This window comes from Doryrhamphus excisus, linkage group LG9 (assembly GCF_037039965.1).
Source record: "Doryrhamphus excisus strain RoL-2023G ecotype Guam linkage group LG9, RoL_Dexc_Guam_v1.1, whole genome shotgun sequence".
Lineage (NCBI taxonomy): Eukaryota > Metazoa > Chordata > Actinopteri > Syngnathiformes > Syngnathidae > Doryrhamphus > Doryrhamphus excisus.
The window spans coordinates 21,156,508-21,179,956 of NC_136365.1; the positions used below are offsets into that span (position 1 = coordinate 21,156,508).

General features: G+C 45.2%; 6 protein-coding genes across 8 annotated transcripts; 2 read left to right on the top strand and 4 right to left on the bottom strand.

The window, feature by feature from the left end:
• Positions 1-126: 126 nt before the first annotated feature.
• On the bottom strand, positions 127-5,525 carry LOC131129404 (equilibrative nucleoside transporter 2-like). 2 transcript variants are annotated; one of them, XM_078793096.1, is made up of 12 exons: positions 5,277-5,525; positions 4,663-4,701; positions 4,505-4,586; positions 4,272-4,423; positions 4,020-4,159; positions 3,797-3,931; positions 3,289-3,386; positions 3,040-3,201; positions 2,855-2,963; positions 2,671-2,756; positions 1,300-1,496; positions 127-1,223 (listed from the first exon to the last, which is right to left on the bottom strand). In XM_078793096.1, exons 2-12 carry the CDS (start codon positions 4,698-4,700, stop codon positions 1,112-1,114), a joined length of 1,311 nt encoding a protein of 436 aa, XP_078649222.1. In that variant the 5' UTR covers position 4,701; positions 5,277-5,525; the 3' UTR covers positions 127-1,111. The 2 variants fall into 2 exon arrangements, with proteins under 2 accessions (XP_078649222.1, XP_078649221.1); XM_078793095.1 differs by having other exon boundaries at positions 4,663-4,704; positions 5,277-5,524.
• A 454-nt stretch (positions 5,526-5,979) lies between these two features.
• etaa1a (ETAA1 activator of ATR kinase a) lies at positions 5,980-8,569 on the top strand. Its single transcript, XM_058084663.2, has 6 exons — positions 5,980-6,223; positions 6,516-6,644; positions 6,726-6,796; positions 6,879-6,991; positions 7,073-8,139; positions 8,207-8,569. Exons 1-6 carry the CDS (start codon positions 6,079-6,081, stop codon positions 8,332-8,334), a joined length of 1,653 nt encoding a protein of 550 aa, XP_057940646.2. The 5' UTR covers positions 5,980-6,078; the 3' UTR covers positions 8,335-8,569.
• A 20-nt stretch (positions 8,570-8,589) lies between these two features.
• Positions 8,590-13,383, bottom strand: ppp3r1b (protein phosphatase 3 (formerly 2B), regulatory s1ubunit B, alpha isoform, b). The gene is made up of 6 exons (XM_058084690.2): positions 13,218-13,383; positions 12,213-12,252; positions 10,494-10,670; positions 10,354-10,413; positions 10,026-10,210; positions 8,590-9,946 (listed from the first exon to the last, which is right to left on the bottom strand). Exons 1-6 carry the CDS (start codon positions 13,218-13,220, stop codon positions 9,899-9,901), a joined length of 513 nt encoding a protein of 170 aa, XP_057940673.1. The 5' UTR covers positions 13,221-13,383; the 3' UTR covers positions 8,590-9,898.
• Positions 13,384-13,594: 211 nt separating this feature from the next.
• Positions 13,595-16,034, bottom strand: cnrip1a (cannabinoid receptor interacting protein 1a). Its single transcript, XM_058084704.2, has 3 exons — positions 15,779-16,034; positions 15,183-15,327; positions 13,595-14,102 (listed from the first exon to the last, which is right to left on the bottom strand). Exons 1-3 carry the CDS (start codon positions 15,955-15,957, stop codon positions 13,938-13,940), a joined length of 489 nt encoding a protein of 162 aa, XP_057940687.2. The 5' UTR covers positions 15,958-16,034; the 3' UTR covers positions 13,595-13,937.
• A 108-nt stretch (positions 16,035-16,142) lies between these two features.
• fbxo48 (F-box protein 48) lies at positions 16,143-19,217 on the bottom strand. The gene is made up of 3 exons (XM_058084716.2): positions 19,136-19,217; positions 18,121-18,417; positions 16,143-16,795 (listed from the first exon to the last, which is right to left on the bottom strand). The coding sequence occupies exons 2-3, from the start codon at positions 18,400-18,402 to the stop codon at positions 16,634-16,636; spliced, it is 444 nt and encodes a 147-aa protein (XP_057940699.2). The 5' UTR covers positions 18,403-18,417; positions 19,136-19,217; the 3' UTR covers positions 16,143-16,633.
• Positions 19,218-19,409: 192 nt separating this feature from the next.
• On the top strand, positions 19,410-23,125 carry aplf (aprataxin and PNKP like factor). 2 transcript variants are annotated; one of them, XM_058084678.2, is made up of 11 exons: positions 19,410-19,520; positions 19,699-19,796; positions 20,033-20,104; positions 20,311-20,474; positions 20,619-20,745; positions 20,835-20,958; positions 21,032-21,165; positions 21,233-21,387; positions 21,453-21,569; positions 21,646-21,692; positions 22,857-23,125. In XM_058084678.2, exons 2-11 carry the CDS (start codon positions 19,704-19,706, stop codon positions 23,051-23,053), a joined length of 1,230 nt encoding a protein of 409 aa, XP_057940661.2. In that variant the 5' UTR covers positions 19,410-19,520; positions 19,699-19,703; the 3' UTR covers positions 23,054-23,125. The 2 variants fall into 2 exon arrangements, with proteins under 2 accessions (XP_057940661.2, XP_078649223.1); XM_078793097.1 differs by having other exon boundaries at positions 20,338-20,474.
• Positions 23,126-23,449: the final 324 nt, after the last annotated feature.

Here is a 23,449-nt window from a genome sequence, read left to right on the forward strand (position 1 = left end):
AAAAAATAAATATATATATATATATATATACACACACACTGGATATATATATATGTTTAAAAAATTATATATATGTATATATATATGTATAATTTATATATATAAAAAATTTACAACTCACCTAAATACAAAAACATATATACATATCCAGTGTGTGTGTGTATATATATATATATAAATATATTAAAATATATATATAATTTTTTTAATATATTTTTTTAATATATTAAAAACATTATATGTATAATTTTTTTAATATATTAAAAACATTATATATATATATATACATTTTTTAACATACACACACACACACACACACATATATATATCCAGTGTGAGACAGCTGGGATAGGCTCCAGCACCCCCCACGACCTTCATGAGGAAAAGCGGTAGAAAAAGAATGAATAAATATATATATATGTAATTGTTTTTTTAAACATATATGTATATATCCAGTGTACACCCGAAGACAGCTGGGATAGGCTCCAGCACCCCTCGTGAGGAAAAAGCGGTAGAAAATGAATGAATGAATATATATATATATAAATGTTTTTTAAACATATATGTATATATCCAGTGTACGCCCAAAGACAGCTGGGGTAGGCTCCAGCACCCCTCGTGAGGAAAAAGCGGTAGAAAATGAATGAATGAATATATATATAAATAAATGTTTTTTAAACATATATGTATATATCCAGTGTACGCCCAAAGACAGCTGGGATAGGCTCCAGCACCCGTTGTGAGGAAAAAGCGGTAGAAAATGAATGAATGAATATATATATATAATTGTTTTTTAAACATATATGTATATATCCAGTGTACGCCCAAAGACAGCTGGGATAGGCTCCAGCACCCCTCGTGAGGAAAAAGCGGTAGAAAATGAATGAATATCCAGTGTGAGACAAGACCCATATAAAAGATTGCCACAATGCTAATATTCTCTTCAATGCCGTGCTTGATATGATATGTTGTCGTTCATGTTTAGAATGTCATTATGAGATGGGGCCAATCCTGCTCCAGTTTTCGTACTAACAACCACTAAGAGTGCAGTAGAAGAATCATTCGGTGTTGTGTGTTGTAAAAGAGTCTGATAGACAACACCGCTTCAGGGCTACACCAGCATTTCCAACAGGAAGGAAATGGATGCTCCCAGCGCCAAGCCCAGAACCAGGAAGAAGGTCATCAGGGAGCCCGCCGTCTCGCAGTCTTTATGGCGAACCAGCCTGGGAGACGACACGGAGCTCATTAAACAACATGCACAACTTACACAATCCCACACAGACGTGGGTGGGGACTCACTGGGGGGCGTAGGCCATGCAGAGGCTGGCCAGGTAGCCGTTGGAGAAAGCGAAGAGCGCCATGATGGTGGCGAAGGCGGCGTCATGATGAAACAGGATGCTCAGCTTGGAGTTGGGAATGTTGCACGTCATCAGCAGAGGGACAAAGACCAGGCGGGATGCAACGGCGGCGGGAAACAGCCAACTGTCTTTTGATGGCTGAGGGAGAAAACATCAACAGAGGTCACTTCCTGATTGACGCCAATCAGCCAATCAGATTGCGAACGATGCCCTCGCTGCTATGAATGGCGGTCCATGTAATACGGACGTGGCAGTGCGCAAGGCATTATTGGAACCGCACATACAGTGTTTAACACATACTATAGGCCTTGCAATTCAACCCAGTGTCACTGAGCGATGTGTGGCTGTTTTTTTTTTTTGGGGGGGGGGGGGGGTGTTTAACAGCTGCCAGCACCTAAATGTCCGAGCAGAAACTACATTCTACATTTGAACAAAGTTACTTAATATTTGTCAGATCAAAACATGCACAGTAGATTTTTGGACTTCTATTTACGCTTGTTACAGCTAAGAGACCAGGGTTCAATCCCACCCTCGGCCATCTCTGTATGGAGTTTGCATATTCTCCCCGGTGCATGCGTGGGTTTTCTCCGGGTACGCCGGTTTCCTCCCACATTCCAAAAACCCCTGTTCTAAACGTAAAGTGTTTCAAATGGAGTGGGGAAGAAGGACAAATAATCCTAAAAACGTACCAGTTCCACACTAAATGAGAGGCAAACACTTTTGACCATTCTCTCAGTCATGGCATGTTGGCTTGGCTCCATGTTGTTTTTTTATTCATTCATTTTCTACCACTTTTTTCCTCACAAGGGTCACGGGGGGGGGGGCTGGAGCCTATCCCAGCTGTCTTTGGGCGAGAGGCGCGGGTACACCCTGGACTGGTGGCCAGCCAATCACAGGGCACATATAGACAAACAACCATTCACACTCACATTCATACCTATGGACAATTTGGAGTCGCCAATTAACCTAGCATGTTTTTTGGAATGCGGGAGGAAACCGCAGTACCCGGAGAAAACATGCAAACTCCACACAGAGATGGCCCAGGGTGGAATTGAACCCTGGTCTCCTAGCTGTGAGGTCTGCGCGCTAACCACTCGACCGCCGTGCAAGAAGTGGAAGTGGAAGAAGGACAAAAAATCCTAAAACATACCACTTCCACACCAAATGAGAGGCAAACCTTTTTTTTTTTTTACCATTTTCTCAGTTCTGGTTTCTCAGTTTTTTAATATTATTGTTTTATTATGATTGTGTGAATGCTCTTGAGCAGTGTCAGTGTGCGTGGATGTTTCTATTAGGGTGTTGGTACACTCACCCACTGGGCCAGGGAGGGGGCACTGCGGCCCGCCAAGTCCATGGCGTTGAAAACGATGAAGCAGCAAACACACGTGAAGACTTTGTCTGATTTAAAAAAATAATAACAATAATTTTCATCCTAAAAACATTTAGCTTCATCCAAATAAAACGGCCACGGAAATGAACACAAGCTGGCGTCTCACCCCAGGTGGCGCTACGCTTGTCGGCGCTCTCCACTCGCACCGCGATGACAGGAAACACAGACAGAGTGACAGCAAAGACGCACGTCACACACACGGCCATGCACCAGATCTGTGCAGCACATGATTGATACGTCAACACCGACGACCTCATCATCGACGCTCATGAAAGTCAAGCCATGCCTCACCTTCCTGAAGACCGCAAAGACTGACGAGCGCTCCTCTGGCTCGCTCATCAACTTCCTGTTGACATCTACTTCTTTCTTCTCTTTCTTCTCGCTGCTGAGGAGCTCCTTTGTCTTTTCCTCTTCATCACCTCCATGTCTGCTCAGGTAAAAGCGAGCAAACTCCTGCAGTGACAACATTAAAAAAAAAAAAAAAATGAATAACGTGTGGAAATGTTGAAGGTAAAGGACAGGAAGTGAGTGTGGCGTCACCAGGTGAGGCAGCAGCAGGTAGCAGAGCAGCGTTCCCAGCGTGGCCACACACGGCGTGATGAAGTATCCTAACGCTGCAGCGTTGATGTCAGTGTTGCCTGCAAAACACACACACACACACACACACACACACACACACACACGGGTTTACCTGTATTATAAAGGTATTTAAAAATGGCCTATTTTTAATAATAATAAAATCCATGCCTGTATAGCTACAATACTTACATACTTACTCAGTATAGTTACTCCAGACTCCATTCACTGTGCAATATCTGATCAACCACCACGTGCAATATTAAGGCTCTAAATCAGGGGTCTCAAACACGCGGCCCGCGGGCCAAATGTGGCCCGCAGGACACTAGTTTGAGGCCCCCGCCTTGATATGAAAGTTTAATCTTAGTGCGGCACTGGATCGTGTCTAGCTCCACCCATTTTAGCTACCCCCACCTACCTAATTGGCTGCTTTGAACAAACGACGGCAACAACCAAATACTGTCATCCTCACCTAGGATGGAACACAGCATGGCGATGGCGGCAAAAATCCCAGCCAGACCTTGACCGCTCATGAAGAGAGTGCTGTAACGAGGAGGAAGCAGGCCGACCACGCCGAAGAGACTTCCCTGCAGGACCGCGCCGAACACTAACACACACACACACACACACACACACACACACACACAGTAAGTTTGGACTGAAGAGCTTCTCTTTATTGCTTCTTTTTGACTCACTGTTGATGAACCAGATGGTCGCCATGGTGATGGAGAAGAAGGTGTACGGCTGCAAGTCCACCTGGACTAGAGCAGCGGTGAGGCAGAAGAGCAGGAAGATGGCCACCAGGCTGAAGGCCACACGGAGACGCTCACTCACCCTGCAGAGAGGTCACATGATCTTTAAACATTTCCTGTACACTTCATAAAGTGTGTGTGATGGACACAGCTTGACCCTGGAACAGATGATTGGCATGATGATGAAGACCTTACCGCTGATACAGGAAGGAGTTGAGGAGCGTGAAGAGCAGCAAAGGCAGCTGGGAAAGAAGCGCCATCCAGCTGTCATAGTTGTAGTCTTTGTTGGTTGCCCCCGACGACGAGTTAGACGAGTTATAGGGTGTGCTCAGCTTCTGGTTGAAATACTGACACCCGAACACAAGAAACATCTGGTCAGTATAGTTGTCATGGCAACACAACAATGGCAAGAGGGGGGCGGGAGGCACCTGGGAGGCTGTGATGAAGAAGTTCCAGGGCAGCAGCGTTCCCAGGCCCAGCATGAAGATGATGGTGGCCACGATGTTACCGCTACACATACACACACACACACAACACACATGACCAAACATGTTGGTGACGCCATTTTAGCTTTAAAAACACTTACCGGTCTGTGGGAGCACTCGCTTTCTTCTCATTCAACATCCTGCTGCACAAACACAACACGGAAGTGTCACAATAATACAAGGACAATAAGCACATTTCACTAAACTACAATTGATTCGTTGTCATGTTAAATGTAACCGTATTTATTATAAACCACTGATCCAACTTTAAGTCATAAACCATTCCTGTGCTGTTTGCTGTAATCTACCGGTAAGGCTTGGCTGACATCTAGCGGCCAAACGATGCACTGCAGCTATGAGTCATTTGGGGTAAGCCACATGGCGCCAAGAGTCGCTTCACTTCCTTGTAAAGACGACGTGTCGTACTGATAAATATTGTGTTTAAACATTAAATAATCAAGTTTAACACTTGAAAGTGATTCAAATAGTCTACCCGGATAAAAGAAGAACGTATACTACCTCTGTTTACAGTTCAGCACGTCGATATTATTTCCTTTTCTAAATTAGCTTCGTTAATTTGAGTCTTTTCAAGACTAAATTCAACCACCGGATGTGCTTACTTCACTTGTACCCCCGTGACTTTTATAGAAGAAAATTGACAAATTGTAAAAAGGAAAGTAAGATAGAATATCAAGAAGAACCGGAGAACACTCACCTGAGTCACCTGATCTTCTTCTAGCTTGGATCACAACCAATAAATCATTGACTAAATCAATGAAAAATTCAGACAAATGAATGAATGTCTTCGTCTTTTAGTTTGGAACCTGAAATAAGCGCGGGGAAGTGTTTTTTTTTTTATTTGTTCCGGTTTCCGGTGAATGTGGTGAAAGTCCCGCCTACAAAAAAACATCCCATCCAACTTGACTGAGTCAACACATTAATATTTAATGTTTCACTGCGCATAAAGAGACAATAAAACACTTGAACTAATTACAACCACTTGTATATTTTAAACACGTCAACATTTAACCTGGAAAGAAAGCTTTTCTCAATTATTGACATTATTGCCACACCTCCTGTAAAGTAAATCATAACTTTTTCACGGCATATAAATAACATATAAAAAAATAAGACGACATTACAAATAACGAAGAAAATGTTTCCGTAATCAATTTTGATAATTGGCAAAAGGCGGATGAAAACTTTATTCTTCTCACAACCATTAACACACACTCCTCGCAACATGAGAGATAACCGTACACCTTGCAACCATAACAGGAAGAGAAACCCCCTTTTGCTCGCGCCCACTCCTCCGGGTGGCAACCACTCCCCTATCGATAGTTCCGGGGTGAATTATGTACCGGTAAATTAGCACTACAAGACCAAGAAAATGAGTTTGGCGCATGCGCAATGCTACACTACCGGTCTTTGTCAAGATGGCGGGACATTCAAAACCAGTGTACCTCGATTGCAATGACGGACTTTGTTTCCTTTCTACGTAAAGAATCCAGTCCGGGATGTTGGATGTCATGAAGGCACACCGTGAACCAAGAGGCTCGCTTTTCGGACAAGCTCCACAAACCAAAACCAACCGCCTGAGCAGAACGTTGAGGCAGACTCAGCAGACACAAACATCGACAGAGTTGGACTCTCCAAAGGCCGGTCAGTAACTTATTTTATTGTTATTGGAAGAAAAGCGGTAGAAAATGAATGAATGGAAGCCGCCATCATACATGAAAGCAGCTGGTGCCAAACTACACGGAAATACAACAATACGTACCCTCTTCCCGTTAAGACTATTCAATCAAAACTTTATTTCATGTATTTAAATATTGACATCAACATTTACTCACAATGTAATGGTTGCAATGTGGTTATTTATCCATGGAAGATGTTGAAATGTCAAGATGATCTTCATGAAACGTATTAGTGAAGCTAACGTGAATGATTGCAGACTTTAAGACCCCAACCAGGATCAGCAGATCCAGAGTTTCTGGTACTTTCAGCAGCGAGTCTTCATACGACTCTGATGTCCATCATGACATCATCTGGGACGCCACGTCACCTTCGCCTAAGAGACTTGGTAAACCTTTCTGCGTCATGCGTTTACATTTTAACGAGAAAAAGTTCTTTCATCTTCTTTTTCATTCACTCCTATCGACAGGGAAACGAGCGAAGAAACACGGCGCAGGAGTCGTCAGCATCTCCGACATCGTCGACAGGATCGCCCCCAAGGTCGGCGACACCTCCGCTTACACACCGCCGCCGTCCTGTTTGTCGTGTTGGTTGGTTTTCACGTCACAAGTCTTCTCTGCAGCACGGCAGGCCAGAGGTCACCGAGCCGACCTTGCAGCAGTGGATCGGCGACAGCGCCGCCATCCCATGCACGCCGGACATTCAGCCTCCCAAACACAGGAGGAAATCACCAAGGTGCGTTGTTACCGTTTGTGAATGGTTCAGTCCAATATCACTCATTGGGTCATTTTATTTGTGGCGTTCCCATGACGACAGGTCCAATGGAGTAGATGACCTGCTGAAGCTGGCCAAGCAGTTTGACCTCAACTTGTATCATCATGACAACGACGACGAGGAGGAGGAGGAAGTGAACCGGAACCACAAGACCACGCCGCTGCTGTCAGAACGTGAGTTCAACTCGGAGGACCACCTTCAGAACCCCGTGTCCTCTCCGTGTCCCATCCAGGACGCAGGAGCGGAGTTAGGGCATCATGGAGACCTGGACTTCCTGTTTGATGAACCCACTCAACACATCAGCCAGGTTGTGAGTCCACTTGGGTCGATTCAGACCGCTGAAAAATGTCCTGCTGCTGTGGATGACTGGGAAGACTGGGAAGACGATGACCTACTCAACGACTCGCTACTGGTTGAGATGACTCAAAACCCAGATTGCTTTAGCGTTCCGAAGCACTGCTCCACTCAGAAGAACGTCTGCCAGGCGGGGGCACTACAGCCTCCTCCAGTCATATGCCAATCAGAGCGGAGAAGAACTTTCAAACTGGGAAGCAATTCCGATTTTTCCACAAACTTGTCATCCTTCCAACATTTGAGCTCCAAAACAGCAGGAAGTGACGTGTCAAACAAGTCACATGGTCCAAGCTATGCTGTAACGAGCAAGGCATCTGATTCCACGGCAACAAAGAAACACTCACCGGTCCCTTCCCACTCTGATTTCCCGGAGGACGAATTGGACTCCATCTTCTCATCTGAGCCGGTTTGGGACGACCCGGCAGACGACGAGCTGCTGTGTGAGTTGTGTGAGGATGTGGAGAACCAGATCCAGAGTTTCTCCCGGAACACTCCGTCCAGACAAAGTAGCCATGGAGACCCACTGAAGCCTACCAGTAGGATCTGGAACCACCAGAACCAGGAAGCTTCCAATCACATACGTGGAATCTGTGGCGCTGCAACTCCACCAATAGGAAATGTGAAAGATTATACTGGAAGCTCTCAGGCCGCCAGCAGCCAGGTGATCACGACGACGGCGTCGGCACAGGAGAGACCTGCCCATCACTTTACCTTTAAGAGGCCCAGCGACCCCGTCTCCATGGTGACCAACAAAGGTAAGACCATTTGAGGTTGAAGTTATTATCCAGGCTAGATAATAAAATAATCTCTCTCTCTGAATAGTTGCTGCTAAATGTTCGGCTGCGGAGATCGAGCTGAAGAAGCAGCAAGCCTTGGAGCGGCGCCAGCGGCGCCTCCAGGAGGTCCAGGGCCTCAAAGAGCCCAGGAAGGGAGTTACATGGCCTGCATGAAGGCTTTTAAACCCGCTTTTAAAATGTCTTCTGGTTATACAAACAGTTGAAGTAAAAAAAAGCTGCCTTTAGAAAGACTGACATTATTCATTATTGTTTTTGTAAATAAAGTTAATTCAAGAAGCTTTCATTTCCTATTATGGACCTATTAACATCCTATTAACACACTCCTGCTGGGTGGAAGCTGCACTACACTTCATGTAAAACATCTTTGTGGCTACATTCTACTAAATACATTAATATTAAAATGATAAAGACATTTTAACAACTTTATTGTTCCATGAAGTGAGGCAGTAAAAATCTAACGAGTGACTCCATGCGGCCTCCAGAGTTACAAGACTTCCTAACAAACGTACAAAAAGAGCCATCAAGCCAAAGAGGACGAGAGCGCGCACGTGTTTCTACATTTAACCTTTCATTGGCAACACGGTGTGTTTTGAAATGTTCATATTCATCACTATCTTTAATATTATTCACATGTAAACACAACAGTCCCACAGCATTGCGTGAAATGAGCCAACGGCCTCGCTTGTTGGGTACTGTTGTTGCCGTGGTGACGTGGCGACACACACACACACACACACACACACGCCTCTTGGCTCATGTCATACAATCACGTGAGACCAGGGCCCGATGCATAAACCGCACACGCGTGCAAAAAAAAAAAAAAAACCACATGCAAACATCATGCCAACGTGCAGCGAGCTTATTTCACAGGAGGAACGTGTGCCGCTCTGTCACGTGACCGCCCACCGAGCGGTTAACGTGAATCCAAAAGTAAGACTTATTATGAAATCCCTGTTTCACTTTGCCCAATCAGAGGCAGCGGTTCTTCTCGCTTGATGACATCACAGTCATGACTTCCTGTGCGTGACAGAGGCGACACGTGTCCGTTAGTTCGAAGAAGAAGAAACAAAAGTGAGGTTTATGAAGCGGCCCGAGCTTGTAAACCTGAAACATCTAAAAGGTTGCAAACCTGATTGACATGCGAGCAGTAGGCAGAGCAGTTCAGCTGCACGGCGTGCACGTGCACGTGCACACACACCCAGAAGAAGAAGAAGATAAAGAGTTGCTCTGAAAAAACGCCACAAGTAGAAAACCTCAGCAGCAGGAGAAAAAAAAAAAAAACACCGTTTGTACACAACTAAAACTTGCCGTCATCCTGCGCCCACGTGCACGCCATCTGCTCCAACACGCACACGTGCACGCACACACACACACACAGCAGAGGTCAGCTGTAGACGACGTGCGACTAATAGGAACACAAAAGTTGTGTCATGCTAGTTAAAGTGTTGATTAGGATTCAATCGCACAAACGCAAGCAGAGCATCACACACACTTCCTGTTGGCACGCAGACCTCTACACCTCCAAATAAATACAAAACACACACACACACACACACACGCCACCAAACGCAGTCGCTGGCTCGGTTGGTGAAAAGCCTTCCGACTTCCTGTTGGCTGTAAAAGTTTGGCTTTGTGAGGGGGCGGAGTCAGGGGAGGGGCTCTTCACTGGACGACGTCTTCAAGCGGATCCTGGGTAAACGGCGGCGGGGGAAGGCCGTCACACGTCCACCACCATCTTTTTGTGAATGTCTAATCCACCCACCACCTGGAAGCGACAGAACAATAAGTGAGGTCAGAGGTCACGCCGCATACGGCGCCGTGTTATCGAGCGTGATTAGACCGACCGCGCAGAACTCCTCGAAGGATATTCTGCCATCGCCGTCTTTGTCGGCGTTGATGATGGTTTTGTCCACGATCTGCTGCAGCTGTGTGTCCTTCAGGTTGTTGCCCACCATCATCTTCAGCACCTGGAAGAGCTCGCCGTTGGAGATGTAGCCATCTTTGTCCATGTCGTAGATCCTGAAGGCGACTGTCATCACACACAGGACCGTGTTAGCAAAGTTAGCTCGCGCTATGACGCCTGCACTGTGTCTTAAACGGAGTACACGTCAGTAGGAAGTATACTGCTTAGGTACGAAGTCCTTTACCGTCACTGGAACGTCTGATACTTACATCGTAACTTTTGTTCCTTGTCGCCTTTGACGCTGAACTGAGAGACGCCTTCGATGAACTCTGACCGCACAAAAACACCAAAGTGAAAAGCGTGTTGGATGTCAGAGGGAGTCGGGGGTTTGATCGACGGACTCCTTTACCTTTAAAGTCCACCTCGCCGTTCCCGTCTGTGTCAAAGATATCGATGACACGTTGGACCAGTGGATTCTGCTGCAGTTCGGGCAGCGACATGAACTCCTCCACGCTCAGCGAGCCCGAGTTGTCCAGATCCAGTTTCTTAAATCTCTTTCCGAGCCTCTTAATCTCGTCAGCGTCGACTGGAAGCGGGCGAGAAAAGGAGAACATGGCGTCACTCAAACCTTCAAGACAACTCGCTTCGAGACCGCCGTCACGCAGGATCCCAGCGCTCGCTTCCGTCCCGAGCGGCGTTCCCAAAACTCACCTGATTTGTGGGCAGAAGCCGCCATGGTGGTCAAAGCTGCCTGCCCTAAGTCGCCCTCGCTCTAAGCCACTCAAGATGGTCATGTGACTTGGAGCTAATCTCCCCGTCAACATACCCAATGGGGGGGGGGGGCAGCTAATTAAAGGACCTGCAATTATACTCAGCTCTGACCTTTGACCCACCATATGGTCACATGAGCGAGGTCAGGCAGATAATTCTTGCTTTCACATTTCCGGGTCACAAAGGTCACAAGAAATATTAGCCCCGCCTCCAGGTGGGTAAAGACCTTATCATCTTCTAATTAAACCACCTCTTTTAAAAAGAGTGCTAAAAATAACCCGTGTGGCCATGACAACGTCGGAAGACATTTTTAGCGGTGCATTACGTGACCACCTTCACGTCCTCCTCATCTTCATCGTAGCGGTTAACTAAAGTTAACAATGTACGTTAAACCTGAAAGGTATACATCAGGGGTCGGCAACCTTTACCATTAAAAGAGACATTTTGATTCCTCTTCTAGTAAAAAAAAACGTCCATCTCTGTGTGGAGTTTGCATGTTCTCCCCGTGCATGCGTGGGTTTTCTCCGGGTACTCCGGTTTCCTCCCACATTCCAAAAACATGCTAGGTTAATTAGCCACTCCAAATTGTCCATAGGTATGAATGTGAGTGTGAATGGTTGTTTGTCTATATGTGCCCTGTGATTGGCTGGCCACCAGTCCAGGGTGTACCCCGCCTCTCGCCCGAAGACAGCTGGGATAGGCTCCAGCACCCCCGTCACAACCCTCGTGAGGATAAGCAGTAGAAAATGAATGAACTTTACAGGCGTATATAGAGACAACTTTAAATTAGGCCAAGTCCGCATCATCCATCTTATATGCCGCTTATCCTCACTAGGGTTGTGGAACTGGTCACCAGCCAAGACAATCATTCACATTCGCCAATTAAGCTAACATGCATATCATTCATACCTATGAACAATTTGGAGACCCCTTTTGGAATGGACCCGGAGAAAACCCACGCATGCACGGGGAGAACATGCAAACTCCCAGCCCAGGAAACATCATGATTGGATTTTTTATTTACTTTTAAACAATTGTGTGTAATAAGAGGCACATCCACCGCTGCACAAAATCAAACCAACACCGAGAATCAATAACTTAAATGAGCTTGAGATGCAAGCGGCGTCATGAGGCGTGGCGCATTTCTTTCCACACAAAACAAAAATGGCAGTTTTACCCGCCCACGTACGAGATCTTGAAAATCTCCACAGGAGTATTCCAAAGGCTCGTTTTTTTTTTTTTTTTTAAGGACAAAAGCTACAAGATACACAAGCATATAGCCTTAGATAACAGGTATTATGACTTTAGATTAGATATTATATATAAACGTATAGACAGTGAGTCAGGTGATACTTACAGTGCGAGCACATGTCCAAAGCGTAGCTGGCTTCATTCCCCTGAAACAAGCATATTTTTAACACGGTTAATCTCTCAAATAAAAGAGGAAGTGATTTATCACCACAAAAAAAACATATGATCATCTTAATGAGATTGTAAAGATGTAAAAATATAAATATATAACACAGCGGAAGCCCACACATTCGAGAATCAGCATTCATATTCGCTATTTGTAAATCAATGTGCATCCTATGCATTTTGAAGTGCGTCTGCAATGCAGAGCTACAATGCCATCCGCTGCACTTGATGGGCTTGAACCTGGAGTGTGTCACAAGTGAACAATGGCAACTGAAGAGAGATGAGGAGTGCCTTGTACTGGAGATTAATCTCTCATAATTACAACATTCACTTTTATTGCCAGCGGTGATCCAAAATCGAAGATTATCATCAATGTCAAGTAGTAGGAGGGTTCATAAGGGCACGGAGCTAGCTGTGTGTCAAAAATAAATGAGAATCTTTACGGATGTATTGATTACTCCAATTCTTTGACGTAACCTCCGTGAAAAGCTGATCGCTACTGCGATAGAATATAAATATTACAAACAGGAAGTGCTGCATGAACACCTTCCACAATTAAGTTTACCTCCACTTGTGAATTGTGCTTATGTGTGGGCGGGAGCACCTTTAAAATGCTTTTATTTTGATTAGCGCGAGAGCCTCCTTCCGCTTCTCTTGACGCAGCGAGCTAAGCTAATCTTAGCATAAACAACAGCAGACCTAACCTGCTTTAAATATCAATTGGCTCCTCACAAGTTCCTTGACGTGCAAACGTTTGTAAAAAAAAAAAAATCCATGTCGAAAGAGAAGCCGACAAGCACAGAGGAAGCCGAGCTGTCATGCAGTCACGACCACAAACTTAAGGCCTTATTTTGATGTCGACACCGAAGCTAAAGGCGGCTAATGGAGCGGCACACAACTTGAAATAACTGTCGGCTTTCCACGGTTCACACATGACGTGTCTTACCATGTTGCGACGGTCGAGGTGGTAGAGATGGTAGAGATGTTAGAATGAATTGAATGACTTGAGTTAGTAGAGGTGTTCTTGATGAAGACAGGTCCTGAGAACAGACTGGGACTTTTAGGACAGCTAGTCACTGCAGAGGGGGAGGGGCTTCCGCTGACCAAGCTCGTCTATTCGAGAGAAGACGCTTCACTCCGCTGCCGCTGTTGGTGACTGCATGCTAGCTAGCGAACTACTTTTTATTGTCAACTAAATAAAAAATCATATTTGTGAGTACGAGTTAGTTGGTTGCTAATAAAGAATTGACGGCTAAATATTCCAATATTAAAATGTTTGTCATGTCAGGCCAAAAATACTAAAGTACTAAAAAGATCTTGAAGGTTGGAGGTCATTTTTAATAATGACTTGGATGAAAAAACAGCATAGTTTGATGAAACGTCATGAACAATCAATAAAACAACATAGTGTCTCAAGAAAAAAAAAAAGGGTAAAAGAGGCAAACAAACACGATGATGGTTGTCCCTCCTCGCCGTCATTCAGTGTTTGCTGTGTTTCCCAGCATGCCTCTGGTCACACAATTGACAAGCAACATCATCTTACACCATTAAATACACAACAAAACTCCCCTCACAATAATAAATAACATCAATAAATAAATATTGAGAGTCCGGTGTGTCAAATTAAAAAAAAGCTATAGCACACGTGTATGTGGCTTTGCCGGCTTCAATTGAAGGCCTCCTTGTTGATCCACATGAGGGTCCGCGTCTCGTTGGGTTTGCACTCGTACTCGATGCTGCCAAACTTGTTCCCGAACTGGCAGTGCTCCCTCTTGTAGTAGTTGTAATACTTGGCCTGCCACACCGTCTCGAACGTGCCCGCCTTGTTGAACTGAAACACAAACACAGGGGGCCGCTAAACTTAGCATATTCACGTGAACAGTGACCGGATTTACTCAACTGCAGAGAGTAACAGGCTGTTATGACACAAGATTTGCTGGGAACAGAATATGGGTCCTTGGAGGTGTTTCTGTTTTATTCATTTAGTGATTTTTTTAGTTTAGAAAACAAAACTCACTTTGAACACTTGAAATTTGTAAACAAAAAAGTGTAAAGCAGAAAGAATGAGAAGCAGTCTGCCGCCATTGTTCAGTAAGATGGGGGACAAGCTGGATGGGGTACTGCACATCCCCCAATAAGGAACTACGTTGTGGGTATGCTGGAGCCTATCCCAGTTTACTGGAGTACCTGGAGAAAACCCACGCAAAAGGGGAGAGCATGCAAACTCCACACATAGATGTCCAAGTGCCACCCACGGGGGGGCCGGGTGCTGGTCCCCGATGGCATGGCCTCCTCCCAGTGTGGACGGCCCCCAAAGGTGGCGTTTCCTTGATCCTCAGTGCCATGTCATGTCTCCCTATTGTGTGTGATTGTGTGTGTCGGTGGGTGGGTGGGTGGGATTTGTGTCTAGTATGGAGGGTGGGAGGGAGGGGCTTTCTTTGTAATTGTTTTCTTTTTAATTGTGGTAATTGTTTTTAATTCTGTAAAGCACTTTGTTCTTGGCGGCACGGCGGTCGAGTGGTTAGCGCGCAGACCTCACAGCTAGGAGACCAGGGTTCAATTCCACCTTCGGCCATCTCTGTGTGGAGTTAGCATGTTCTCCCCGTGCATGCGTGGGTTTTCTCCGGGTACTCCGGTTTCCTCCCACATTCCAAAAACATGCTAGGTTAATTAGCCACTCCAAATTGTCCATAGATTTGAATGCGAGTGTGAATGGTTGTTTGTCTATATGTGCCCTGTGATTGGCTGGCCACCAGTCCAGGGTGTACCCCGCCTCTTGCCCCAAGACAGCTGGGATAGGCTCCAGCACCCCCCGCGACCCTCGTGACGAAAAAGCGGCAGAAAAAGTGCTCTACAAATAAAGTTGATTTGATACTGTCAATCAATCATCATTTAAATAGACTTTGTTTACCTCAATGCTGACTTGGACGGGCTGCCGGTCTCCACTTTTGGTGTGAGGGACACCCTCAGTGTCGTATTTGCCGTGATACACCACAGAGTTGTCGTCTCTGGATTGTTGTTCCAGCGGGAAGACGATGCCGCCGATGTTCATGTTGCTGAAAAAGATGGAATTTTAACACTAAAGTACGTAACTAACTGACAAAGTCAGTAATAGAACCTTTACACAAAACCCAATGACGTGGGACAACCTCAACAACTGATTGTGAGATCTTTTGTAGGTTCTCTTGTTGCTAACAGGACGTCGCGACAGGCTAAGATGGGCGCTGTGACGTCACAACACCAAAACAACAATAATGAAGCCATTCACGGCACTCACGGTGCCCAGGCGCAGGCGCAGGCGCACGTGCATGTGAGACTTAATTTATTCAAGAGGTCACGTGGTGCCGCAGGCCCAAAGGAAGGGTTATAGTTGTGTGTGTTTTTTTAATTCACTTGCCTTCATTTAATGTCAATAAATGTGCGCGGTTCTGTTTGGTTACGCTGCACACTAGCATGCTAACAACAAAATGAACACACAATTATTTCTTTAGATGTGAAATACATTACGTGGCCTCGACGGTTCCGGGTTTGACCACCACCTCGATCTTGTACTTGGATCCCGTAAGCAGCTTGATGGTTCTGGTTTGGCCGAAGCGGGTCCCGTCCACCTTGAAGAAGACTGGACCCTCGTTGGGCTGGATCCTCAGCGAGATGGAGATGTTGACGATGGCCGGCACGTCGTCCATTTTGACGCCTCTCGTAGGGGGTCCAGTTTTCGAGGAGGCTGAGCGATTTCTGAGGAGGACCAGTGTCAAGCAAACATGGGTGTTCACCAGAGTTGCTTCCGGTCGCATACTTCACAATAAAGGCGTCAATTAGTGTTACCATGCCGAGGCAGCAGCTTGAGAACAATGTGATTTATTGAATCACGTCTTATTTACAACAGAGTTTTGACACATTACACTCAATAAAATTCAACAGTAACTAGATCCATGCAACTGTATTATTATATTATATGATATTATATATATACTGTATTCTTATTATCATTATTTATTCTTAATTATTGAAATTATTTGTACAAATTACTGTTTATGCTGTACATTGTTGATATTTTATGTCATCTATTTATTCTCCACATTATTATTTATTATTTATTATTATACAGGAGCCAGGCAACAACATTTCTTTGGCAATTTCACTGCTATGTTATTGTGCAATGACAATGAAGAAAGTCTATCTATGTAGAGAGGTCTTATGTTTCTTTTTTTGAGTGTATACTGATATCAAAATAGTTTTTTTCTTTAAAAAAAAGACAAAAAAGCAGTATATATATATGTACAGTATGTATAAAAGCGTTGCCGATTGATGGAGATAAACGGTATAAATTAGAAAGACAAATAAGACATAAGCATGATGACGTCATCGGTCCAGTTCGGCCTGCAAGATCTCTCCCCAGGTCTCGGCGTCCAACGGGACCATCTTGCTGTCTCTGAGCTCGTCGGCTGACATGATGTTGCTGTAGCGACCAATCAGCCAGTCTCTCTTCAGGCAGCTGCGGGTGTAGTTCCTCACGAGAACCAACTGTCAGCGCATGCAATACTTTTAACACGCAATACAATCTTTAAAATACTGTACACTGCAAACAATAAATGACACACAATACATGAAATTCAATTTCATAATTTTGCCGGCTTCAATATATTGCCGTGTGCATGCAAACAGGCAATGGCTTCAGCACCTTGGCACCTATGTTCCAGAGAACAACGGCATGAATGGAATGAGCCTTTTTTGTCTCTTTATCTTGGATTGGTGCAGGCGGGGCCGCTAAAAAGAGCCCACTTTATAAATCCACTGACTGTATTAGTCCAGAGTTTTATACTGTGCACTTTACTTTGTTCTTATGTAACATTCATTTTCTACCGCTTTTCCTCATGAGGGTGTGCTGGAGCCTATCCCAGCTGTCTTCGGGCCATGGACTGGTGGCCAGCCAATCACAGGGCACATATAGACAAACAACCATTCACACTCACATTCATACCTATAATTTGGAGTCACCAATTAACCTAGCATTTGGAATGTGGGAGGAAACCGGAGTACCCGGAGAAAACCCACGCATGCACGGGGAGAACATGCAAACTCCGCAGAGATGGAAGGGTGGAATTGAACCCGTGTCTCAGTTCCAAATGTGAAATTTGTAAATAGTTAGTTGTGTTATATTAGTAAATAAATAGTTATTTTCATGTAAAACGACCATTTTTGTGTTGTTTATGCTGGAGCCTATCCCAGCTGTCTTGGGGCGAGAGGCGGGGTACACCCTGGACTGGTGGCCAACCAATCATAGGGCACATATAGACAAACAACCATTCACACTCACATTCATACCTATGGACAATTTGGAGTGGCTAATTAACCTAGCATGTTTTTGGAATGTGGGAGGAAACCGGAGTACCCGGAGAAAACCCACGCATGCACGGGGAGAACATGCAAACTCGAGGGTGGGACTGAACTCTGGTCTCCTAGCTGTGAAGTCTGCGCTAACCACTCGACCGCCGTGCCACCAGGGTTATAATGTTATTGTAAATATTGTATATATGTTCATGTTATGATTACACAAATTTCAGTTTAATTTGATGTGTTTATGTTGTCATGTTGACGTGGAACGCTAAGAACGTCACCGTGTCCCCCCCCCCACTGCTCCTAATTACTGTGCAACACCTCCTGTGTATAGAAGTTTTGTCCACTCCTTCCTACTTCACTTTTATTCGCCATCGCTATGTGAGAGGTAGGTGTGTGTATGGCTTAACAAATGTCTTTAATTTAAAACTTTATTTGTCATTTTTGTCTTGTGTTGTAATCTGTGTAGGGGCTTGTTATCCGAACACATTTTATGACACATGGTGACCAACCTTCCAGGAGAGTCCATCCTTGCGGTCGCTGTCCACCTCCCTCTGACAGACGGCTCTCACCAGGAGACACTGTCTCCTCCACAGCTGCTCATTATCCTCAATGATGTGATGCCACAGCTTGCAGGTGCTGGAGGCGCTGCAGAGGCTCTCCGCGTCCAGTTCGCCAAAGATCTTCACGCTCATCTCAGTCGGAAGACTTTCGGCGAAGTTGTGAGACAACAGGCAGGCTCGTCCATCGCATAGCAAGAAGACAGGCGTGGTCCTCAGAGGCTCCAGCTGCATAGTAGCTCCTACGGCCTGAAGCACAGTATTGGAGTTATTGTTGCTGGCAAATGAGTACTCAAGCAGCATTGAACGCTTCAACCAATTACATCAATGCTATGAAGTACAATGTTTACTTATGGGGCTGCACGGCGGGCAAATGGTTAGCACGCAGACCTCACAGCTAGGAGACCAGGGTTCAATTCCACCCTCGATCTCTGTGTGGAGTTTGCATGTTCTCCCCGTGCATGCGTGGGTTTTCTCCGGGTACTCCGGTTTCCTCCCACATTCCAAAAACATGCTAGGTTAATTAGCCACTCCAAATTGTCCATAGGTATGAATGTGAGTGTGAATGGTTGTTTGTCTATATTTGCCCTGTGATTGGCTGGCCACCAGTCCAGGGTGTACCCCGCCTCTCGCCTTAAGACAGCTGGGATAGGCTCCAGCACCCCTCGTGACCCTCGTGAAGAAAAGCGGTAGAAAATGAATGAATGTTTGCAAATGTATTCGTTAAAAAAATGCACAGTAATGAATAAAAATGAATATCGACAAATAAATGCAACTACAAAGCTTTAAAAATATTATTTTTAAGCTGAAAAAGACGCAGCCTCCAAATCACGTTTAGCGACACGAGACTCCGCTCGCTTGCTAACAAACTAGCAAACAACGTGTATAACTTCAATATTAGTATTAGTTTAAATAGCAAATATGACTTGTTGCTACTTGATGAAAGCATTTCCCCGTTAGGACTTACTTAGAGTGTCGTCTGACAGCGGACTGTTTAAATATCTGATCGTTGTTTACACACATCTGACGTCACCAGCTGTCGATACAATGCGCATGCGTACAAAGAGAGTCACGCCCATCTAATCTCCTTACTTTATGTTGAAAACTACTTTATATAAAATAGTCTGATACACGTTTTTACTTTCTTATATTTGATGGCCAAAAGTTTGACAGTAAATTAAAAAAATATAAGTTTAAACTAGGAAGCGCCCTTGACGCCCTTGTGAGCATGCGCTTTCCAACACGGAAGTACTGCTGTGTGTGGCGCCCACCAAATGTACTTTTTGTTGTTGTTGTTGTTGTTGCTGCTTCAGTCCGCGAGTAAAACGTATCAATCGTTCAGACTAAACTTTGTAAGTGTTTCTTACATTTTATTTTTAGTTTGAGGTGACCAACAGCATATTTAAATACAGATTAACTCGTAAATGTGAAATAAAATGTCATTTTTCGTTGTTGTATTTGTTAGTTAATGAAGTTGTATAGTATTTCAACTAGTACATTTTCTACATTTACATTTACTGCTTTGCACAGAGCAAATGTCCGGCTTCGACCTGATTCCGGTGAATGGCGGGGATCCAATCCACCTGCCCCCGGGGGAAACGGTGCTAGGCCGCGGTCCATTGCTCGGAGTGAGTCCTCTTCTCCTTTACGATCTTTTATTTGTGTCGTTTGGGCAATGTGCAGGGACACATCCATTCACTTTCACTTTAGCTTGTGTTATTGTGACATTATATTATTCTGCACCATCTCTAAACTAAACCACCCTCATATATAAAGACAAAAAACACATTTATTGAACATTTGTGTTTTTGTCAGTACATGCTTTGGATGTAATACCGGCATTGTTTTGTATTTTGTATCTCAGGTGAGTGACAAGAGAGTGTCCAGACATCACGGGCTGTTGGATAACAACAATGGACAACTTCGTCTCAAACCTGTAAGTTCTCACACTGAGACGACCGCACGACGCTTCTTGTCATTCAACAGGAAGTGAAGACGATTCTGTACACGGATAATGAAAGAATCGTGTGAGAGTTGTTGCCGTTCTTGGCCATCATAGATGAAGATGTGACATGTTTGTTTGATTATTTCTGTTTCCGAAGGCTTCCAAATAAGGATGTGTTCCATGTGTGTTCCGTACAGACCCACTTGAACCCTTGCTTCCTTCAGCCGTCCCTCACCGACGAGCCTCAACCCCTGCAGAAGGACGTGTGGTGCAACCTCGGGCATGGCGACGTGTTTTCGCTCCTGCCAGGCCAGCTGCTGTACCGCGTGGTGTCGCTGGGCGGGAAAGACGGCCCCCTCAGGTAGGAATTGATTAAGTTGATGAGATCTTCAAGTGTCCATCTTTGATGTGAAGTGTAGCCGATGTTTATTCATCCTGCCTGATGAAACGTCGGACATCAAACGCTACTTTGCATGTTAACAATCTCTGCTCGACTTGTCCGCAGAGGAAGTGCGTTGGCCGAGCAGGACCCACTTCCTCTTTCACCGCAAGCTACTCCCCCGCTTCATGCAGGAGCAGAGCGAGACGCTCCTACGGAGGACACGTCCATAGCAGGGGACAGTGATCATAAGGTTCGTGTCCCGGTAAGATGAACACTCCTCACTGAAAACGAAGACTTTACAAAATTCTTCTTCCGTTTCCGCCTTAATGATGCAACCAGAGTGTAAAAATCAGCCCAACACAGGAAGTGGAAGTTGCGTCACCTTCGCCTCGTGTTAAAAAACGAGTTTTACCTTCATGGATGATGGCGGTTGCCGCACCCTCCGCCTCCTGCAGTCCCCAAGGTAGCACAAAAAAGACATGGACGCCCAGTACAAATCTTTGTGGACAATGCGGTCTTTCTTTTTGATTCCGCAGCTGCAAAGAAAAATAAACAAACCAAAAAATCCACAACCTCCGTACATGAGGAGGCGGAGCTTAGCGAGGATGACGAGAAGCCAAAGGTGAAGAGGAGGAGGAAGGACGCAGGAGAGACAGCTGCTCTCAAGACAGTTGAGTGTAAAGACGTGTAAAGATGGCACCTTGGAACACATAAAAACATAACATGTCCACGTTCAGGAAGTCCCGCCCACAGAAGCGCATCAACCAAACATCGTTGACAGAGACGTGACAAGGAAGTCACATGATGTGGACCAATCACAGCGCAAAGACAAAGAAAAGGAGTCATCTTCCAGGCACAGAAGTCCGTGTCCTTACGGGAAGGACTGCTACAGGTTCGTTGTCCTGGTCGTGTCGCAACACTTCCTGCTGACAGTGTCCGCCATTTTGCTCCTCTCAGGAAGAACCCGCTTCACTTCAAAGAGTCCAGCCACCCTGGAGACTCCGACTATGAGGAAGAGGAGGAACAGGAGGAGGCACAGCGACCCGAGTGTCCCTACGGCACAGACTGCTACAGGTACGAGGTGACGTGTTCGTCATCCAGAACGTGACGTTGTTTCTATTTCATTCGGGGTTTTATTTGCCCCCCCCAGGAAGAATCCTCTTCATCGCAAAGAGTACAAGCACACAAAGAGAGCAGGTAAATATCATGTAGTCAACTAACTTCCTGTCTGCTGCAAATACACTCACATCGTAGCCACAGTTTGACACTGGAACAGATCAAATAGAATAGAAATGGAAGATGTTGGAAGGGAGGGGTGTCCTAACTTTTTGTCCAACATTTTTAACATTTTGTGACTGGAATAACTTTTTGTTTCTCATTTAAAAAGAACTAATTTTTTCTATAATATTTCAACTTTATGGTACTAAAATTAGATTTTTTTTTCCTTATAATATTACAAGTTGGGCTGCACGGTGGTCGAGTGGTTAGCGCACAGGCCTCACAGCTTGGAGACCCGAGTTCAATCCCACTCTCGGCCATCTCTGTGTGGAGTTTATATGTTCTCCCCATGCATGCGTGGGTTTTCCGCCCCCCCTCCCCATTCTAAAAACATGCTAGGTTAATTAGCGACTCCAAATTGTCCATTGGTATGAATGTGAGTGTGAATGGTTGTTTGTCAATATGTGCCCTGTGATTGGCTGGCCACCAGTCCAGGGTGTACCCCGCCTCTGGGGTAGGCTCCAGCACCCCCGCGACCCTCGTGAGGATAAGCGGTAGAAAATGTATGAATAAATGATGTTTTGTTGTTTTGCAAATTTGGAGTGGTCAGACCGGAGCAGGAGGGGATAGAAAAGAAACCAAAAAAGAAAACAGGGGGAGTGCATTTTTAGACCAAATGTCTAAACAACGATGTTACTCCGGTTTCCTCCCACATTCCAAAAACATGCTAGGTTAATTAGCGCCTCCAAATTGTCCATAGGTATGAATGTGAGTGTGAATGGTTGTTTGTCTATATGTGCCCTGTGATTGGCTGGCCACCAGTCCAGGGTGTACCCCTTTTTTCTCGCCTGAAGACAGCTGGGATAGGCTCCAGCACCCCCCGCGACCCTTGTGAGGATAAGCGGTAGAAAACTAATGAATATTACGAGTTTGTTTCCCCCCCAAAAATTGAAGAAGACGACTTTTTCGCTTAGTATTTTCGCATCCTTCTCAGTACCCGCCATTTTTGATGATTTTGACTGATTTTTCAGGGCAAAAACGCACCCGCTTGCCATAAAGGGCCCCTGCGCCGCACTTTGTAGACCCCTATTGTAATGAAATCTGAGATGACACGGATAAATACAACGACATCTTCCCTCGCAGCTCGCTCCACGCGGGCCCCTCCCAAACGGCCATCGGACAACGACGAGCACGAGGACTCCGAGGACAGCTTCATCAACAACGACAGCGAGGACGCCGGCGACGACTCGGACTACGTCCCCGCCGACTCTGACGACGGCGTCGAGGACGTGATGCGGCTGCAGAGGGAAGCGGCGGACTTCGTGAGAGGCAGGAAGTAGGGTAAAGTTGGTATGGATTTTGGACCAGGAAGTGACAAATGGGACGCTGGATGTCAAAATAAAAGTCTGAAGTTGAAGACCATGTGTGATTTAGTTGATTTATTTAATTACATTTAGTTATAACGTACGTATGATCTATGACATACTGTAGGAATATACAATATCATAAAATAATCATAGAAAATGATATCATTATTAGGACTCCCATCCTATTGATTAGTGATTGATTGGTTTTGATACTATTTTTAGTATACATTGGTCATTTACTTATAAGCGTTTTCATTGGCTGAGGGAACTCTCACCACATTTCCCTGACCTCTGACCCCTACTGACAAGGCCCCCCAGACCACTTTCATCACATGACCTGCAGCTTCAACATCGCTACGCTATTGATAG

Excerpts from the sequence above, each read along its gene's own strand:
- LOC131129404 (XM_078793096.1), bottom strand. The coding sequence starts at position 4,700 with ATGTTGAATGAGAAGAAAGCGAGTGCTCCCACAGACCG. Across the intron at positions 2,757-2,854 it reads CAAGCGTAGCGCCACCTGGG|ACAAAGTCTTCACGTGTGTT; the intron begins GTGAGACGCCAG and ends TTTTTAAATCAG. Across the intron at positions 1,224-1,299 it reads TGCATGGCCTACGCCCCCCA|GCTGGTTCGCCATAAAGACT; the intron begins GTGAGTCCCCAC and ends GTCGTCTCCCAG.
- etaa1a (XM_058084663.2), top strand. The coding sequence starts at position 6,079 with ATGTTGGATGTCATGAAGGCACACCGTGAACCAAGAGGCTCGCTTTTC. Across the intron at positions 6,224-6,515 it reads GTTGGACTCTCCAAAGGCCG|ACTTTAAGACCCCAACCAGG; the intron begins GTCAGTAACTTA and ends GAATGATTGCAG. Across the intron at positions 8,140-8,206 it reads CTCCATGGTGACCAACAAAG|TTGCTGCTAAATGTTCGGCT; the intron begins GTAAGACCATTT and ends CTCTCTGAATAG.
- ppp3r1b (XM_058084690.2), bottom strand. Across the intron at positions 10,671-12,212 it reads TTTGGACATGTGCTCGCACT|TCGACGCTGACGAGATTAAG; the intron begins GTAAGTATCACC and ends GCCCGCTTCCAG. Across the intron at positions 9,947-10,025 it reads CCTTCGAGGAGTTCTGCGCG|GTGGTGGGTGGATTAGACAT; the intron begins GTCGGTCTAATC and ends TGTCGCTTCCAG.
- cnrip1a (XM_058084704.2), bottom strand. The coding sequence starts at position 15,957 with ATGGACGACGTGCCGGCCATCGTCAACATCTCCATCTCGCTGAGGATC. Across the intron at positions 15,328-15,778 it reads CCCGGAACCGTCGAGGCCAC|CAACATGAACATCGGCGGCA; the intron begins GTAATGTATTTC and ends CATCTTTTTCAG. Across the intron at positions 14,103-15,182 it reads CCGTCCAAGTCAGCATTGAG|TTCAACAAGGCGGGCACGTT; the intron begins GTAAACAAAGTC and ends TTTGTGTTTCAG.
- fbxo48 (XM_058084716.2), bottom strand. The coding sequence starts at position 18,402 with ATGCAGCTGGAGCCTCTGAGGACCACGCCTGTCTTCTTGCTATGCGAT. Across the intron at positions 16,796-18,120 it reads AGGATGGACTCTCCTGGAAG|TTGGTTCTCGTGAGGAACTA; the intron begins GTTGGTCACCAT and ends ATGCGCTGACAG.
- aplf (XM_058084678.2), top strand. The coding sequence starts at position 19,704 with ATGTCCGGCTTCGACCTGATTCCGGTGAATGGCGGGGATCCAATCCAC. Across the intron at positions 20,475-20,618 it reads GGGAAAGACGGCCCCCTCAG|AGGAAGTGCGTTGGCCGAGC; the intron begins GTAGGAATTGAT and ends ACTTGTCCGCAG. Across the intron at positions 21,570-21,645 it reads TACGGCACAGACTGCTACAG|GAAGAATCCTCTTCATCGCA; the intron begins GTACGAGGTGAC and ends TGCCCCCCCCAG.